The sequence below is a fragment of the Pelobates fuscus genome, chromosome 5 (assembly GCF_036172605.1).
Source record: "Pelobates fuscus isolate aPelFus1 chromosome 5, aPelFus1.pri, whole genome shotgun sequence".
In the NCBI taxonomy this organism is placed as follows: Eukaryota; Metazoa; Chordata; class Amphibia; order Anura; family Pelobatidae; genus Pelobates; species Pelobates fuscus.
Genome location: NC_086321.1, coordinates 43,179,761 through 43,196,710, shown reverse-complemented (window position 1 = coordinate 43,196,710; position 16,950 = coordinate 43,179,761). Strand labels below are relative to the sequence as shown.

The 16,950-nt window shown below is 41.1% G+C and overlaps 1 protein-coding gene across 1 annotated transcript in view; it reads left to right on the top strand.

Moving 5' to 3' along the window:
- Nucleotides 1-16,950, top strand: part of BDP1 (B double prime 1, subunit of RNA polymerase III transcription initiation factor IIIB) — a 74,883-nt gene that overhangs the window by 43,967 nt on the left and 13,966 nt on the right. The window contains exons 22-35 of the mRNA XM_063456383.1: nucleotides 895-965; nucleotides 1,982-2,192; nucleotides 2,672-2,853; nucleotides 3,110-3,335; nucleotides 4,676-4,851; nucleotides 5,798-5,978; nucleotides 6,551-6,633; nucleotides 7,368-7,545; nucleotides 7,658-7,845; nucleotides 9,801-9,942; nucleotides 11,226-11,389; nucleotides 14,738-14,870; nucleotides 16,066-16,184; nucleotides 16,708-16,876. Coding sequence (XP_063312453.1) covers nucleotides 895-965; nucleotides 1,982-2,192; nucleotides 2,672-2,853; nucleotides 3,110-3,335; nucleotides 4,676-4,851; nucleotides 5,798-5,978; nucleotides 6,551-6,633; nucleotides 7,368-7,545; nucleotides 7,658-7,845; nucleotides 9,801-9,942; nucleotides 11,226-11,389; nucleotides 14,738-14,870; nucleotides 16,066-16,184; nucleotides 16,708-16,876 — 2,223 coding nt within the window. The remainder of the gene's footprint in view (nucleotides 1-894; nucleotides 966-1,981; nucleotides 2,193-2,671; nucleotides 2,854-3,109; nucleotides 3,336-4,675; nucleotides 4,852-5,797; nucleotides 5,979-6,550; nucleotides 6,634-7,367; nucleotides 7,546-7,657; nucleotides 7,846-9,800; nucleotides 9,943-11,225; nucleotides 11,390-14,737; nucleotides 14,871-16,065; nucleotides 16,185-16,707; nucleotides 16,877-16,950) is intronic.

The window sequence follows — 16,950 nt, the reverse complement described above, 5'->3', positions numbered from 1 at the left end:
AAAAATAGTCCAAATTAAAAAAAAAAGTTTTAGCTGAATAGATCTTCCTTAGGTAAAATAGTCTGTACAATGCTGGATCAGGAACAATGTCCTCGCTGTCCTTCCCCAGGTGGGTCCAATTATATGAAAAGATAAAACAGATGACCAAATAGTGTAATATGTTCACTAGGGATAACAAATGATAAAAAAAGGATAATATTGCACTCACATTTGATAGAGCTATAGCTAGCTCTTGTATGGAAAGCGTACAGCGGTATGATCCCCGCTTATGGGATATAATGCAGCCTCCTTTCTTCAAGGGTAGATGGCCACTCAAAGAGAATAAAAGAGACAACCAATAGTGCTCTCTGTATAAAATAGTGTAGAAATAAAATAAATAAAATGGTACTTACAAGGATGGAGCAGGCTAACTGCTCCCTGATGATAGCGTAGGTGGAATAATCCCAACCGAGGATTGCTTGGAGTCCAGGAAAAGAAAATGCCACCTGGGGAAGGACAGCGAGGACATTGTTCCTGATCCAGCATTGTACAGACTATTTTACCTAAGGAAGATCTATTCAGCTAAGACTTTTTTTTTTGGACTATTTTTATTTACTGGTCTTATTTGGCACAGCTTTTACTTTTTTCTTTTCTCTTGTTGTATTTAAAGGGTCTTGGGGGGGATTCCCTTTTAAAGTTGCTGCCTTATCCTGTTATTAAGCGCTAACCCTCTCCTTTTCTTTTTTTAATTCCATAATATATTTTATATTTGTACAATCCTCATCTGCCCCAATATTTCTGCTGCTCAAAATAGAATTGTAATTATGCAATTTTAGATTTAACAACTAGTTGTTCGACATTTTCAAATAACCTGTACTGTTTATTTTTTTTTATTTTTTTATTTCCCGTCTTCAGACTTCTGATAAGCCTAGTATTACCAACCTGCCTCTTGAAACTCCTAAATTGGACAAAGGAACCGAGAACAAGTGAGAATTTTATTTTTTTTTGTCTAGACTATTTGGGTTACATTTTGTTTATCCAGGACTGTTTCTATACTGTCCGTGTACCCACTAAGATAAGCAGCCCTCCATTAGTTAAGGAAGGACTTGTTATATGCAAATTATACTTCTTTTCTGTAACTGTAACTCAAGCATGATCTATGCACCAAAACTGCTTCCTTGAGCTTAAGTTGTTTTGATACCTATTGCATCTGTTTAACATAATTTGGGGTTTTAAAATCATGATTCTTAAAGGGACACTGCAGGCACCCAGACCACTTCTGCCCATTGGAGTGGTCTGGGTGCCAACTCCCACTACTCCTAACCCTGCAAGTGTAATTATTGCGAGACTGATCCCGCCCACCCCGACCGGTGGGCAGGATCAGTCTCGCCCACCGGCCGACGGAATCAGAGGGAGGAGCGGCGCGGAGGAGGAGACAGCGACGAGGGCCATAGTCACTGCCTCAGGCAAGTGACTGAAGGGGTTTTCACCCCTTCAGCGACTGGGGATTGGGGATTGGGGGGTGGGAGGGAGAGGGTACCTCCAGTGCCAGGAAAACGGATTGTTTTCCTGGCACTGGAGTTTCCCTTTAAACCTTTTGAAAGACTAAATATGGTTCAGGTTTGTTTGATATTCCTAACGAAATACATTTGGATAAACTCTGAATGTTGGATCATGATAATCTGAGCACTTGGTTGAGCAGCATTGCTGGGAATTATAGAATTATAGAATTGATTTAATAAGTATACACATATTTTGTACCATTTATGTGTTTACATTTGGGAACTTTGCTGACCAGGAAACTCTTATCTCTTATAGCATAGTTGTTATAAGTAAAACATACTGTTCTCTTAAATTAATTCCAATGATTTGTGAACACTCAAAATGTTTTCCACTATTTATCTCTTTGATCCAATAAAATGTCTACCTTTGTAAACATTTTTAAATTACACACTTCTCGTTTAAGCAAGAATTGCTATCTTTTTGCAAAATATTTATTTAGATCTGAGGACCACTCTGTACCAAAGGATGACTGCAGACCATCTTCCATTAAACCTACACCCCTTGTTCGGAGCAGATTTCAAAAACCAAAGCCTAATCTGGTGAGGACACCTACTAGAATCGCAAAACCAGAGGAAAACCATAGCAAAACAGCAGGAGCTTCATCCGTAGCCCCAACACATCACAAAGAGGAAATGTGCCCTGTTAAAAAGGTAATGAAGAATATCTATTCAGAAAAGATGATCACACAATAACCCAGAGGAAAACAAGTACAAGTTCTTCCTTTTTTATCTAGAAGTATCCTCTAGAATTGCCCTGGAGTCCTTGTTAGGCTTGTTGCTGGGTTCACTTTCTAATTTCTTATCTAAACGCGGTCAATCTGGGTGCGAAGTTAGTTCAACCCAAGATTATTGAATTTTCACCCAAGAGAAACCAAATATTAAGAGATTGAATAGATATGGAAGTTCCAATTTTTAAATAAAAATAAATAAATATGTTGTGATGCCCACTAAAATATACACATTTTCTTACTTTGGTGAATGATTAGCTGAAGTTACACAACTAATGGTATACATATAGAGAGAGATACATCTCCCTAGTTATGATCTTTTTCTTGTTAATATGAGACAATCTCTCATTAGGTGTGTTTGAACTTCCTTCTAGCTGTTCATTGTCAATTTATTATCTACAGGTAGGAGAACAAAGATTGGAAATCCCCATGGAAGAAGAAGGTTCTACACAAGACTCTGCATCAGTTCCTATTGCCTGTACCACCCAAAGTGATTCTTCCTCTGCGTCCTCTCACTCCGAAACCATGGACATGGATTCTATCCCAGAACACTTGGGGCAAGATGCCACTTCAGAACTGTTTACGTAAGTGATTTTTACATTGCTGTTATTTAGATATCAAGCATGTACTAATACCAGTACTCTGTTTTGTATAAAACTTGTTTAGTGTGTATGTTTGTCTAGATGTGTGTATATAATACCATTATTTGTATTACATCATTTCTGTTACATTGTCTTTATTTGTTATTTTATGCCTTGAAATGGGGGGGGGGGGTGGTATTGTTTGTTTTAAATACTGAACTAGTGTTGTAATGAAAACAAATACATGCTTATTGCTTAGGGCTGATGAACCGCTCCGATCTCCGAATAAATGTGTGAAATCCCCAGCTAAATTCTCACCACTGGCATGTGATGGGTCCAACGAACCCAATCTAGTAAGGATTTCCCCAAGAACTGAAAGATCCAATGTGGAAGAAGACCACAGCAGGAAAATTACCGAGCAAGTCACCGAAGAACCCACTAGCATTTCCCAGAGCCCCAGAGAAGGCCTGTCTGCTTTAGGAAAAGTAAGAAACTCACTGAAAATAAATCCTATGGTGGAAGTTTTTGAGAAAAGAGTCAAATTGTATAGAGTTCTGACACATTACATCACACACTAAGTAAATAAATGTTTAATGTTTTGGTGCTTTTAGAATGTGAGGCTTTTGTGCTGATCTCTTAGAGGAGGTAGGGGTCAAAACATAGATTTCCTGGCAAATCCTCATGGGAGTTATTCCTATCACAGATGAACATTTTGGCCACCCATACCTGTATACTTAATGCATAGAGATTGTAACTTGACAATAATAATTTGTTTTTCTCATTATTAGTCTAAATCCATTTGCCGTTCGTGTAATGATTAGAAGTAGTTCAGTATATCTCAAGCTTTAAATGGTTATTTTAAAGACATTTTTTTTCCTTCTAAACATACATTTGTAATTCACAGTTAAAAATACACTGAACAAATGTACTGAAGCTTCATACCGTATAATAGATTGAAAAACCTGTAACTTGTCATGAGTGAAATCCCAGCACTTGTGTAAATGTAAATACCAGGGTTATTGGCAAGTGTACTTAAAGGGACAATCCAGGCACCCAGACCACTTACATAGAAACATATAATGTGACGGCAGATAAGAACCATTTGGCCCATCTAGTCTGCCCAGTTGGAACCACTTCTGCCCACTGGAGTGGTCTGGGTGCCAACTCCCACTACCCTTAACCCTGCAAGTGTAATTATTGCAGTTTTCATAAACTGCAATATTTACCGTGCAGGGTTAACTCCTCCTCTAGTGGCTGTCAACTAGACAGCCACTAGAGGGCACTTCCGTGATTATAGCACATGAAAAGTGTGCTACAGCGTTGCTGGACGTCCTCACGCTCTGCGAGGACCTAGAGCGTAGCTGAAATCCCCATAGGAAAGCATTGAAAGCAATAGGATGATGTTGGCGGGGGAGGAGCGTGGGCGGATCCTGACCCAGCACCGACGGACATCGGCGCTGTATACAGGTAAGTCACTGAAGGGGGTTTTAACACCTTCAGCAACTTGGGATGGTGGTGGGAGGGAGAGGGGACCTGCAGTGCTAGGAAAACGGTTTGTTTTCCTGGCACTGGAGAGTCCCTTTAAGTGGAAGAGCATCGGGTCACTCTTCAGATTGGGCTTTACCATGATTTTTAAGGTGCACAGGTTCACTGGGAGTTAGCTTGTAGGCCCTGGTTGATTATTTTATCTACGTGTTGCGCTGTACAAATTGGTGATTTCAGCAAGCCATACCTTTGTTAGTGGACCTAAAGGAGTTTTCTATTTAAAAAGTATTCTGCAAGGAATTTTCTTTCACCTGCCTGATCATGTCTTTATTTTCACCAGCCTGGAGAACCGGAAAGGGAAATTTCTTTGTCAGATGAAAACATTGCACAACAAACCTCAGCTTCATTTCCGTACACTTCCAACTCTGAGACCTCAGAAACTGTTCTATCCCAGAATAAACAACTTGATTCTTTACCTGGACACATGGGATCAGAAGAGATCTTGAAAGATTCTAGGTAAGTTCCAATGCCAAGCCATACTGGAAAAGTTAAAAGAGCACTATAGGGTCAGGAACACAAACCTGTATTCCTGAACCTATAGTGTTAAAAATACCATCTAGCGCATCTGCCTCCCCCTCCCCTAATGCCCCCATAAATATATTAAATCATACCTTTATTCCAGTTTGCTGATGCTGGCTCTGCCCCTGACCTGCCTGCTTGGCTGACATCTTTAAAAGTGGTGTTCTGAGCCAATCAGAATGCTTTTGCTTTCCCATAGGAAAGCATTGGATTGGCTCAGATTGGTTAGGAGGCAGAGCCAGCAAATGCCAAACACAGCCCTGGTCAATCAACATCTCCTCATAGAAATGCATTGAATCAATATATCTCTGAGTAAAGTTCACCCTCCATGCAGAGGGTGGAGACATTGAATGACAGTCACACTGTGCAGCACTGCCCCAGGAAGCACCTCTAGCAGCCATATGACGAGTGGCCAGTGGAGGCATCCCTAGGCTGCATTTTCTCTGGAAAAAAAGGGTTTACTGCAAAAAGCCTAAAGGGAATAATTATACTCGCCAGAACAAATGCAACAAGCTGCAGTTGTTCTGGTGACTATAGTGTCCATTTAGGTGTCAGCAATCTTTAAAGTGCACTCTGTGATATCCGCACAGCAGCTATAGTGGTTAGAACGTGTTTGGGTGCTATTTATTTTTATAGTTTGTGTCAAGCTGTTTGCCAAAAAAAATATATGGGTGCCTACAGCTTTGCCCCTCCAATATGCAGTTTCGATAATGTAGAAGCTTACTTTTATTCCAGAAATGGTGTTGCAGAATAGTCTGGGCACAAAACAGGCAAGCGGGCAGTTTGGTTGAATGTGATAAGTGTAAATGTAGCCTGCATCTTTCAGCGTTCCAAAAATGCTGTTCTCTTACAACAAAAATTTGTTTTTTTTTTTAATTCCCAGCTCCACAGAAGAAGCCATGAAACCAGAGCCAGTCAAGACACCTATTCCAGTCAGGGGTAGATTGCAAAGGCCAAAACCAAATATACAGCGAGCTGCAGCAAAGAATATTCCTGCTTCAAATGGGGCAACTAAAGATGAAATCAGCATGAATGTGGAATCCCTTTTACCCTCCACAATAAAAGTAAGAGGATGAGTTAGTCTTGGTGGAAGATGCTAGGGTTATAAAAAAAAAGATAGCTTACCAATATTAATTTACGATTGTTCATTAATGGGCTTTTTTTTTTTTTTTTCCGTTTGTGGTAGTATCAATTCTTATACAAGTTGCAGAGTAGGTATTTTTCAGAGTTTCAAATTTTGGGGGGCCAATTTTAATGCCGCATGTTTAAAGTATGGCTGTAAGAGCTGTGGCTTATTGATAATTGTCTTGTTGATAAAGAAGTGATTTTTGTGTGTGTGTGTGTGTGTGTGTGTGTGTCAGTCAAACTGTGTGCAAATTACCATTGTAAACCTCTTCTCAAGGCCCTGCAGTGTTCTAGCTATCTCATTAGTGATGAATTATATTTTAAAACCACACGATTTAAAAATACGGTATGGAAACAGTCTTCATTATCAAGAAGAAAATACCTATATACAGCTTTCAAATGCAGCCTTTATCAGACATGTTGCAGTGCTGCTACTTTCTGTGTCATGACTACTTGGCCAAATCTCCAATGCTTTCAGTGTGAACTAAAAGATGCCATGTCTCAATCACAGACTAATAACACTGTGTCGCCTGGAGGATCCATCTCTGTTCTGAATGCTTCTTACCGCGAAAAAGCCTCGCCAAGTCGCCTCCAGTAAGTCTCTATGGTTTTATTTAATTTCACCGCTAATGCGTCCCAGCAAGTGTAAAGCCTCCTCTTCTGCTTTATCTCATGCCGGTATCTGTCCCCTGCAGAGATTATATGCCGATCCTAGTCGTCTTTTTCTTTTTCTTTTTTAAACCTCTTTCCATAGAATTCACATTAACACTCATACCTGGCTGGCTATTGAAGACTGCTAGAGGTGGAATTGCACAATTTAAAATATCTAAGCATCTGTGGTGTTCCATACTGTAATGCTGCACATGTGGAGTCTTAACCACTGGGATGGACTTGGTTCTTAAAGTGACAGTTTAACTTGCCCAGAATTCTAGGCCAGTAGGTGTTGTCCAAGTTGCTCAAAATTGACTTTGATATTCGACAGTGTCTGTGTAGGTGTTCTGAGCGGTTCCTCGGCATCAATAGGTGCCTCAGCTTAGATCAAACCCTTTTTAACCCTTTAAAGACATGTGACATGTCATGATTCCCTTTTATTCCAGAAGTTTGGTCCTTGAAGGGTTAAACAGTTTATTATACCATAGGAAGGCGATAGGGGATTCTAGACAACCTAACCACTAGATTGAGCTGTGTTTGTTAGTTTGCTTAGTATTTCTTTAACCCCTTAAGGACACATGACATGTGTGACATGTCATGATTCCCTTTTATTCCAGAAGTTTGGTCCTTAAGGGGTTAAAGAGAAGTTTTTTCTATTTTTTATTGTTTTATTCTAGGCCTGTCAATGAAGGCAGACCTGCAGATGTCTTAAAACCAGCAGTCTTATCAAGGAGCAGATTCCAGAGGCCAAAACCTAACCTTGCCAGAGCTGCTGTGAAGAAAGATTTATCCGCTAGCGATGAAGAGAGTAAAGCAACAGGACAAAGCATCCAACCTACAGTTTTCATCCCCAAAGTATGCCTCGAACCATCTTTGTATTTATTATTTTTAATGCAGAGTATGTGCTGCATTGGAACTTTCTCTGTTTTTCTGCTGCTGTCCTTAATGCCTATGGGTTTTCCAACAGACCTCTATATGCGAAGATGTTTCTAAACGGAGTGGTGACCTCGGGCATCCACAAAGTGCTGCATTATTGTCTGAAGGACCTCAATCCAGTGACCCTCCTCCAGAAACTCAGCAGAACCCACCTAAGGAAAACACCACGGTCGCTGGTGTAACGGATGTACACGATAGTTTTGAAGACGGAGTTGCAATGTATGTGTCTCCTAAACTTCCAGTTGTTAAAATATATATTGTGGGAGGTTCCTTAGGACTTACAATAGAAAAGTAAAATGCTTGTTCCTGGGCAAATGGGTGAAGGTTCATTTACTTCTTAGCAATGTATGAAAAACAGTGGTGGACATATTTGGGCACTCTTCAATTCTCTTTGATTCTCCCAAAGTTCTAAAGCGGCAGACCATAAATAGAAAGCTAGACCTCAGTGGCTGGAGATAACCCCTTATGCTTGTTTAAGGGTCACATGAAAACTTAGTGTGCAGTTTGAGTAGCTAGTTGCTTGTTCTACCATGACTTGTAGCTAATTCACATGTAAGTTACTGGCACATTCTCAAGTGAAAAGTATATATCCCACGATGCAACAAAGGACCCGAGGTGGCCAAATGCAAGTATGAAAAATAAATGATACGGGCTCTTCAGTGAGTTGTTTTTTTTTTTTTGTTTTTTTTTTATAAAGACCACTTAGTGTGAGTGTGGTTGAAATGTCATCTCTTGTATCTTTTTTCCCGATTAAAGTCTGCAACGCCCGCTGAAGAGCCGGATCCTTTTATTTTTCATATATTAATTCTAGCTGAGAGAGAGTCCTGGACTGGAAAAGTGTCCTGTTAATTGAAAACTTGCTGTGATTATGTTGCACTATAGATCCCGTTCACCTGGTCTGGCCAAAAAGTAAATACACATCTGTTGGAGAACTAACATTCCCATCATGCTTTGCCAGAGTTGTAGTCCTGCGAGATTCCTCTTATATTTTATTTATTTATTTCACACTTTTGTATAATAGTATGTCAAGCGCAAGATATTTTCTCAGTTTCCACAAGTTTAATTATCCTCGCATCACGCAGGATTGCGAGCCCAAACAGAAATACATTGCGTGTTGTTAAGCCAGTAAACTTGTTTGGCACACCTTAATATAGGCACACCTGAACCGTGTACCTGTACATTGTTTGGTTAAAGTAGGGGCAACAACATGGACACTACAGTAATAAATATCTGGCATACGGGGGGGGGGAGGGGATAAAAGAAGAAAAGGGGGGGGGGGGAAGGCAGATTATATTATGTCTTCCAATTGGAAGTGATGGTTAGCATTTAGTCCCTCCAGTGCTTGCTGACCGTTTGGAATCTGTCCCTACAGTAGGGGCATTGCAGTGAAAGAATCTCATTTGTCCCAGGCTGTTTGCCAAAATGAGCGGCTTTTGGTGATTTCCTAGTGGCTCTTTTCCATTTTGCTCATTTGGGTTATTTAGGAGACCAGCTCTTCTCGGGTAGGGGCAGTGGTGGAGAACCATTTACGTGCTAATAGCGTAAGTGCAGCCACTATAACGTGGAATGTTATATATTCCATGGGGTAGGAGTCGATATCCGAGAGTTTAAAGGAGACAACGCTCTGGGGTATTGGGTAGTTGTATGTCTGTGCAGTTGCGAATGATATTGAGCACTTGTTCCCATTATTGTACTAGTCCAGGGCATTGCCACCAGATGTGGAGCATGTTACCCGGATTAGATTTACAGCGCCAGCACATCTCTGAATACGTGGGGGGTATTTTAGATAGTTTCACAGGAACCATGTACCATCTGTAGAGGATTTTCCTCAAAATTTCACTGTGGGCTGCATTTAAATTGTTACCTCTAAATGCTGTAAACGTTTTGGCCCATTGGGCGGTCAGTCTCGACTTCCAAAGCTCGGTGGCAGGATAGATTAGGAACAGGCTGTTTTTGGAGAAGTTTGTAAATTGTTGTGATTCTTTATCTTTTGGTGAGTTCTGGTTTAGAACTTTTGTGATATTGATGACCACTTCGTTACACTCTTAGTGTAAATATTGTTGCTAGTCAAGATGTCAAAAATCTAGACCGTGAAGAGAAGGAGTTGGTGATATGTACTTTTATGTGTGTGTGTGTTTTATTAATTTATTTTTAATGTTGGGATGTTCTTGTAGTAGTGAAGAAGCAGCTGCTTATGAACCAAGCACACATCCAACCTTAAGGACCGCAGGAGCCCAGTCCCCCAATCTATGGTGCACAGTCAAGAGGAAACGCACAAGCGGACAAGAAGACCAGGCTGGATCAGTGGATGTTAGAGTAATTATACTGCTACCAAACCTGTTAATTAATGATGCTCATTTTAGCATGTCATTTGATGTTATTTCTCCACTATCCATTGATTTATCGGCATGGGAGCCTAAGGAAATAAGGGTCCTCCTGGTCCAACATTTTAGTGCAGATGGAGTGAGGAACTCAGTGGGACAGGGCACACTTATTAATCAACCTAATTTTTTTATTTTTTTTTAACTTAATGACTTGGAAATGTGATTAATTCAACCATGCCGAGAAATGTTAACCTTACATCTTGTGGACTTTGGGGGAAAATGTATAAATGTGTCACTTGGAGAAAAGCTTCGACATATTCTAAAACTGGATTAATGGCTTCTTTCCAAAATGTTCGTCCCGCTGCTGTTCCTGTGCAGTCACCCCCAGCACATTATTCACCGTGATGCACAATGCATTGTGACTTTCCACACGCTGGATTATGTGGAAATGTCCTTGTTTATGTTAAACATAAAAAGCACCAGAGTACTTAAAGGAAAAATGTACCTGTGATCCCACGTCGTGGCCAAATGGCCCCTGCAGCCCAATTCTCCTTCGGTAACTAGAACGTTATACTGTAACCATGCCATACGGTTAGAACTGGTGCCCTTAGAGTGACTGTCTCGTCCTCGTTTGATTACCCTCCCTTCCCCCCACAAAAGAGCATTTCATAAAGCTACTGTAATTTAAACTTGGTCAAAAGACATCAACACAAAGAAGGGACTCATTTCTCTTGTGAATTTTTACTACTTTTGGCAAAGCTTAACAAAAAGGCAGAGCTACTGCTGTCAAGCAGTTGGCTAAGGGGAGAAGGGCTTTTTGTCAATGGAGGTTCTCACAGGATCCTCTACAGTTATCAGTATTGTACTTTTGCGCGTGTGCAGCACTAACACCGGCTCCTAAAGCGCCAGTAGCTGATGGGTATGCACCAGATCACGATGTCAGCGCGACCGGAAGGGGCAGGTTCAGGTAAATAAAGCAGGCCTCTCCCCTGCACCTCCAGGCCTTTTCAAGATATGCAAAGAACCCAGAGGTGCTTTTAAAATATTTTTTTTTGCATTTTCAGCCAAAACTTTTAATTCATTGGAAGATTCTTGTTTTGTTCCTTCCTAAAAAAATAACAAATTCTCATTGGTTTAAACAAACCCATGTAGGTCAATGCATTGAACTGCAAGCCATGGCTTGCTATTTCGTACATGGTGTCTCTCCTACTAGCAGTGGGAGTATGTATGATTGTATGGGGCATTGTAAGTAGGACTGTTTGTCTGTCTTTGCAGGATTACAGTAAAGCTGATACAGCCAATAACTCTTTGGAGCAGTCGGGAGAAACAGAATTTGGACATACTGTTAGGCGAGAGACATCTCTACATACAAACGATTCCCAGATAGTACATTGCGATGGAAATGAGCAACGCCTACCCAGCAATCAAGCACCAGAACCGTATGTACTCCAGTTTACTGAATTCAAAAAAATGCATCGATCCGTTTTTAGTGGAGAAGCTCCACATCTCTCATTATACTTGGCCAGCTGTCGAAGTTGCAGCTCAGAAATAACCGGCGTGCTAAGATCTGTATTTTTGGAGGTGTTTATGCTTTGACCATCCATGCACTCCTTTTTACTGCACTATATTTTCTGTACAGTACAGGGAGCTTGTATAGAGCAGGGGTGCCCAAAAGGTAGATTCCCCCAGATGTGGTAGAACTACAATTCCCATGATGCTTTGCATGCACTGAGAATGGAAGCTGTAGTGTTAAAACATCTGGGAATCTAACTTTGGGCACCCCTGGTTTAGAGTGTCCCATAAATTCAAAATCCACATATGAGATTTGCTTAACATCTCCTTAAGAGTACCCATTAGCGTCCTATGCCAGCCTGCCCAGTTAACCCCAACCCCTAAGGATTCATGCACGTGGACGGCGCTTTGGAAGGAAGGCACGTGCAGTGTACATGCACTGTCATGGCATTTTCCAGACTGAGACCTTTTTGCAGCAGAGCACCATGGGGCGATTACATTACTCCAGACCCCTATGTGCCTCTCCCCCACCCACATTGCCCCCGTACTACTTGCCAAGGAAAATTCAATTATGTTCACTGGCAAAACAAAATGGGTGAGCACTTAGTAAAGTGGGGTGAAGTAAACATTTCAAGTAAATTTCAAACACTCTTCATAACAAGCAATACAAATAATGTTTTTGCTGATACAGGAGCCTTTTTCAAGCTCCTGAATGCACAACAGATTGCTATTTCTGTGCCTTCTGCTAGGCACTTGATAAAACACTACATTTTGTTTTGTTTTTGTTTTTATTGCGGATTTTGTTCTATTCCGAGAAGTGCCCATTTCTGTCATGTCTTCAGTGTCTTTGATGTGTCTCTCGAAATAGTTTTCAAAAAGATATTTATAACCATTCATCTTAAAATAAACTGAATAACTGTGTGTCAGTTAGGAAAATACCAGTACTTCAAGTAGATAATTGGCATTTTCACAATAAATCCTGTTGAGACACTAGACACATTGTTTATTTAGTAAAAAAAAAGCTGCCGTTGAGGGGGCGGAGCCTGGTTATGTCGCTGATAAGACGTTTGAAGCACGAGCTCCCGTCCAAATCCCTAATCTAAGCGAAATTACACCGCTCCGAAGCAACAAAATCCCCCAAAATTGCATAACCCACGTAGGGGATGCAAGGGAGATCGCAACGAACCTACTCACGAATCGCTGAACCTCAGGAAACGTGAGCTGCATCACCAGGGCCTACTGCAGCAACAACCAGCCTTTTTGCGACTTAATTGGAGACAAGGGCGCGGGTTAGGCGGCCGATCACCCAGCCTGGAGCAACCGGGAAGCAGACCCCAATGCTGCGGAGGGCCAACCAAGAGCCTTTCTCCCTCCTCCCCCCCCTGCTGGTGAGGGATATCCCGGCAACTAAGCACACCTGCAGAGACCCCACAGAGGGACCCAGGAGAGCAGGGTGGCAAAAAGCGGCCTTGCAAAATGGCCGTCGCCACGGGGGCTTGCCGCACAGAACTGCCAAACTACATGGCCAAGCTGGATGACATTTTCAACAAATTCTGGAAGACGATAGCAGATAGAGAGCAGCAAAATGCGGCATACAAACAAGCTAAACTCTCACCCAAAGCGCTGCCGACATGCTCCCAAGGCGGACGCACAGTCACTCCCAAAAGAGAAGAGGCCTCAAGCGGGCCCGCAAACCCATGAGACGGACCTCGCTGATGACGGGGCTCTGCCGACAAAAACACCTTGCAACTCCCAGCCCACGACCACAGCCAGCAGGGGTGACCCTACAATACTAACCCCCAGATCAGGTCGGCACCCTCCGAGCCTCACCCATCTACCTCATGCAGATGCAAGCCCCCACTCAGACACACCGCTGGGCACCCTTCTAGAACTCTCACAGGACTATGTTACCTCCCGAAGGGGCGTCGGCTGAGCTCGGCAAAGAACCGAAGAATCCCCCAGGGCTGGCTTTGATGGTAAATCAAAATGCCGGGAGACACTGCAAGCCGTGGGGACAGGAATGTTTTAGTTTATGTTCTTATATTCTTTTGTTTAGCACTGCCTTAATAAAAAATGATTTGGGGAAATCTCCCTTACATGACAAGGGTGGCTTATTGGGATCCCTCTAGTGTCTCAGATACATGCCAATAGAAAGCACCACAGGCCGGTTTAACCAGCACAAGCCTAACATGCAATTAACCCTCACTAGCCTATTCAACCGAACCCTATATGTCCCTACCTTACACGCATGGTGATTTATAACAGATTAGGTCAGGATGAATACTGTCTGCCCCAGCTGCCCCGCTCCTGTACCCAACGATACATTCCAGCATCCATGCTGAACAACATGACACCTGAGGTCCCTAACATAGCCTCCATGTGGGCCCTCTCAGCCCATCTCCCTTGTTTATCTATCTTGGATTATTAAGCACCTACTTAGTGTTCATGGTACCTAGCTATGTACACATAGTTTAACTTTTACATGTATTATTTGAACTAGCTACTGCTATACTGCTAACCGTGCTTATACACTATGTACATGATAGCGTAGCAACATCAGAATCGTAAACTAAATGTAAGTCATGGTACTCTAGTTAAGCTTACTTCACCAATCTGTCTAGTCAAGCATGCTTAAAAAATACAAAATTGTGCAAACACACACGTCACTGCTAAACAGTTATGACTCTTGAAATACATTGTTGTGGCGACCGTTCATATATTGTAATCATCTGCACAGCAAACAAAAATAATACTACAATAATCAGCATAACACAACACCGCAGAATGACACAAATGTTTATACTAGATCACGGTTTTCTTTTTTATGTGCAATGCTGAGACCCAACGCTGTCAGGTTAACGCAAACATATTCGTTTATCAAATAGATTGCTATCGTTTAAACAAAACTGCCTAGCTTAACATGTTTTACAAAAATTGTTCAAGTTTATCATGCCACTGTTTAACCTATATGTATCTTTATGTAAATGAACGCTGTTGCGGCGCATGACAATGCTCTGTAATAACCCGCACAACAAAAATAAAGAATGAATAAAAAAAAAAGCGAATTAAAAAAAAAAAAAGCTGCTGTTTAATTTGTACACAATCCCCAGCTCTGTCCAAAACCATTGAGTGATTAGTTACTTTGTATGTGTTCTAAACCATTACCAGCTTTTGGATGCCCTAGTGGGAGACTGCTTTAGTTAATTGTATGTCTCTAGAAATACTTTGTTTTGAAACTACTTTTGTGTAAACAATGACATTCTTTCCTCCTCCAGCCTCAAAACACTTGAAGACCATAAACCCATCATTGCATTACCGGGTCTTAGAATTCACCCAAAGCCAAACCTAACACGAGCTGTGGGAAGAAAGGAAGCCTCACAGACACTGGATGCTGAAGATAAAATAAAGGTATTCGCTAGCAAATTGGACTTTCTCATGAAACCACCATAATCGTGTAAAAGTGTTTAAGATGGGGTCTCTCTGCATCCCTTAAAGGGATATTCTAAGCTCACCGTTAGCTGAACTTTAATCACACACAGGAGGCTGCTGCTAACTCTCACAGGCAGTTAACAGATCAAGGAAATAAAAATGTCTAACGTAAACACACTCGAGGTTATTCACCAAAGTGAGAATTTGCATTTCAAATTTAAGGACAAAAATCTTGGGGGGGAAAAAAAATCATCAATGCTTCTATTTCAGCTATATGGTCTTACAGGAACACTTCATTGGGGATGGAGAAAAGTATGTGTTTAAACATGCATTTATTTCTACATTATTTTTCTATGGGGAAATATCTATAAATAGCTCTCAAAAGCTGCGGTTCTGCTGTCTGCAGCCTTTGCAAAAATCTCCCTTTTTCCAAGCATACTTTCCGTCTTTGCCAGGGAAATGACCATTAAGAATCCTAATATTTTTATTTTTTAATTTTTTTTTTAGCTATAAACCTGTGGCTTCTGGGCTGTAGTACAATTCACTGAGAAGTACTAACTTGCATTCGCTGTTGTGTGCGCTATGCATGCTCACATCAGGACTTGGAGAAGAAGGCAGTGCGCCCTGTGAATTGAATGGCAGATCAACTCCCTGGTTGTCTGACAGCTGGAGAGGTGTTTCTGCGTGTGTGATAAAAGTGCCAATTTTTTTAGAAATTTATAAACTGCAACCACAATTCAATGATCCTCACACATAAAGCACCTCAGCGGGCTGAAATGCTTTACGTGTGTGATGGGCTTAAAGTTTAAATTCACTTTGATTTCCCAACGGCTTTTACTTTCGTAAATAACATTGAATGTGCTGTAAAATCAGCTTGAAATTTTCTTTTTTTTTTTTTTTTCATGGATCATCTGAGAGCCGCAGCCAGGGGAGGTGCGGCTAGGACTGCATAAATAAAGTAATATAACTCCTAAATGGCAGAGAATTGAGCAGGGGCATAATTTGTACACCAAGACAACTTAATTAAGCTAGTTGTTTTGGTGCTTGTTGTGTCCCTTTTGAGGTCCTGTTGACTATAGGGCTGTGACTACCTTATTAACCAAACATGCTGTTTAAAATGGGCCTAACAACATTTCGAAAATAAAAAAATAAACCTGTTCAATATTTCTTCAAGGCAGATGAAAAGTTCCAAACTCCTGAAACCAGCTGCTTAAATTCCCGCAAAGTGGTAGAGTCTAGCTGTCCTGCAGAAGGTGCTCAAAGGGTTAACACTGCTGCTTGCGAAACCACAAGGTAAACTATAATGTGTAAAGCGTTCTGTCATATGTATTATAACGGGTAGATATGCCAAGAGAATCTGTCTTCTTTCAGTTTGGACAGTGTAACTGCAACTCCCAAAATTCTCTACCAAGCCAATATTATTTTGGAGTTTGCCGTTTGAAACCAGTAAAGTGTCTTCATACAAAGCAGGCTTATTGGTGCCGCTATAAGATTTTGTGTGCAGAGACCCCGTGACTTGTCTTTTTGTTTTATTCTACATTTGTCATATTTTGTGGGTTGTGGTTTTGTTATTTTGGTTTTGTTTTTTGTGAGGTTTTAAGGCTATTTCTGTTTACTGTGCAAGATGAGGTGACTATTCACTTGACTATGAATTGCCAATATTTTTTTGTGAATTTGAAATGTAGCAAAATATTTGCACTGTAAACATTGTAGAATATGTCAAGTACAGCTATCTTAGCTTAAAAAAAGAGGTGTTGGCAAATATAAACACAAATCTCAAGTGTAATTTAGGATTATATGATATTTTTAAACTTAGACTGAAAGAAGAGGATGCCACAAGCCTAAATATCAAACCGGCCCAGCTGAGAAGGGGGAGGCTTGTACGGCCAAAACCGAACCTCGCAAGAGCCTGTAACCGGAAGGAAAGCACAGAGACAAATCAGGCGCTGTCTGCTGAGATAGAACCCACTACTACAGAAACGCATGTATGTACAGATCCATGTGCTGGTTCCAGAGCATTGATTCTTTTTTTTTTTTTTTTTTTTTTTTTTTTAAATGT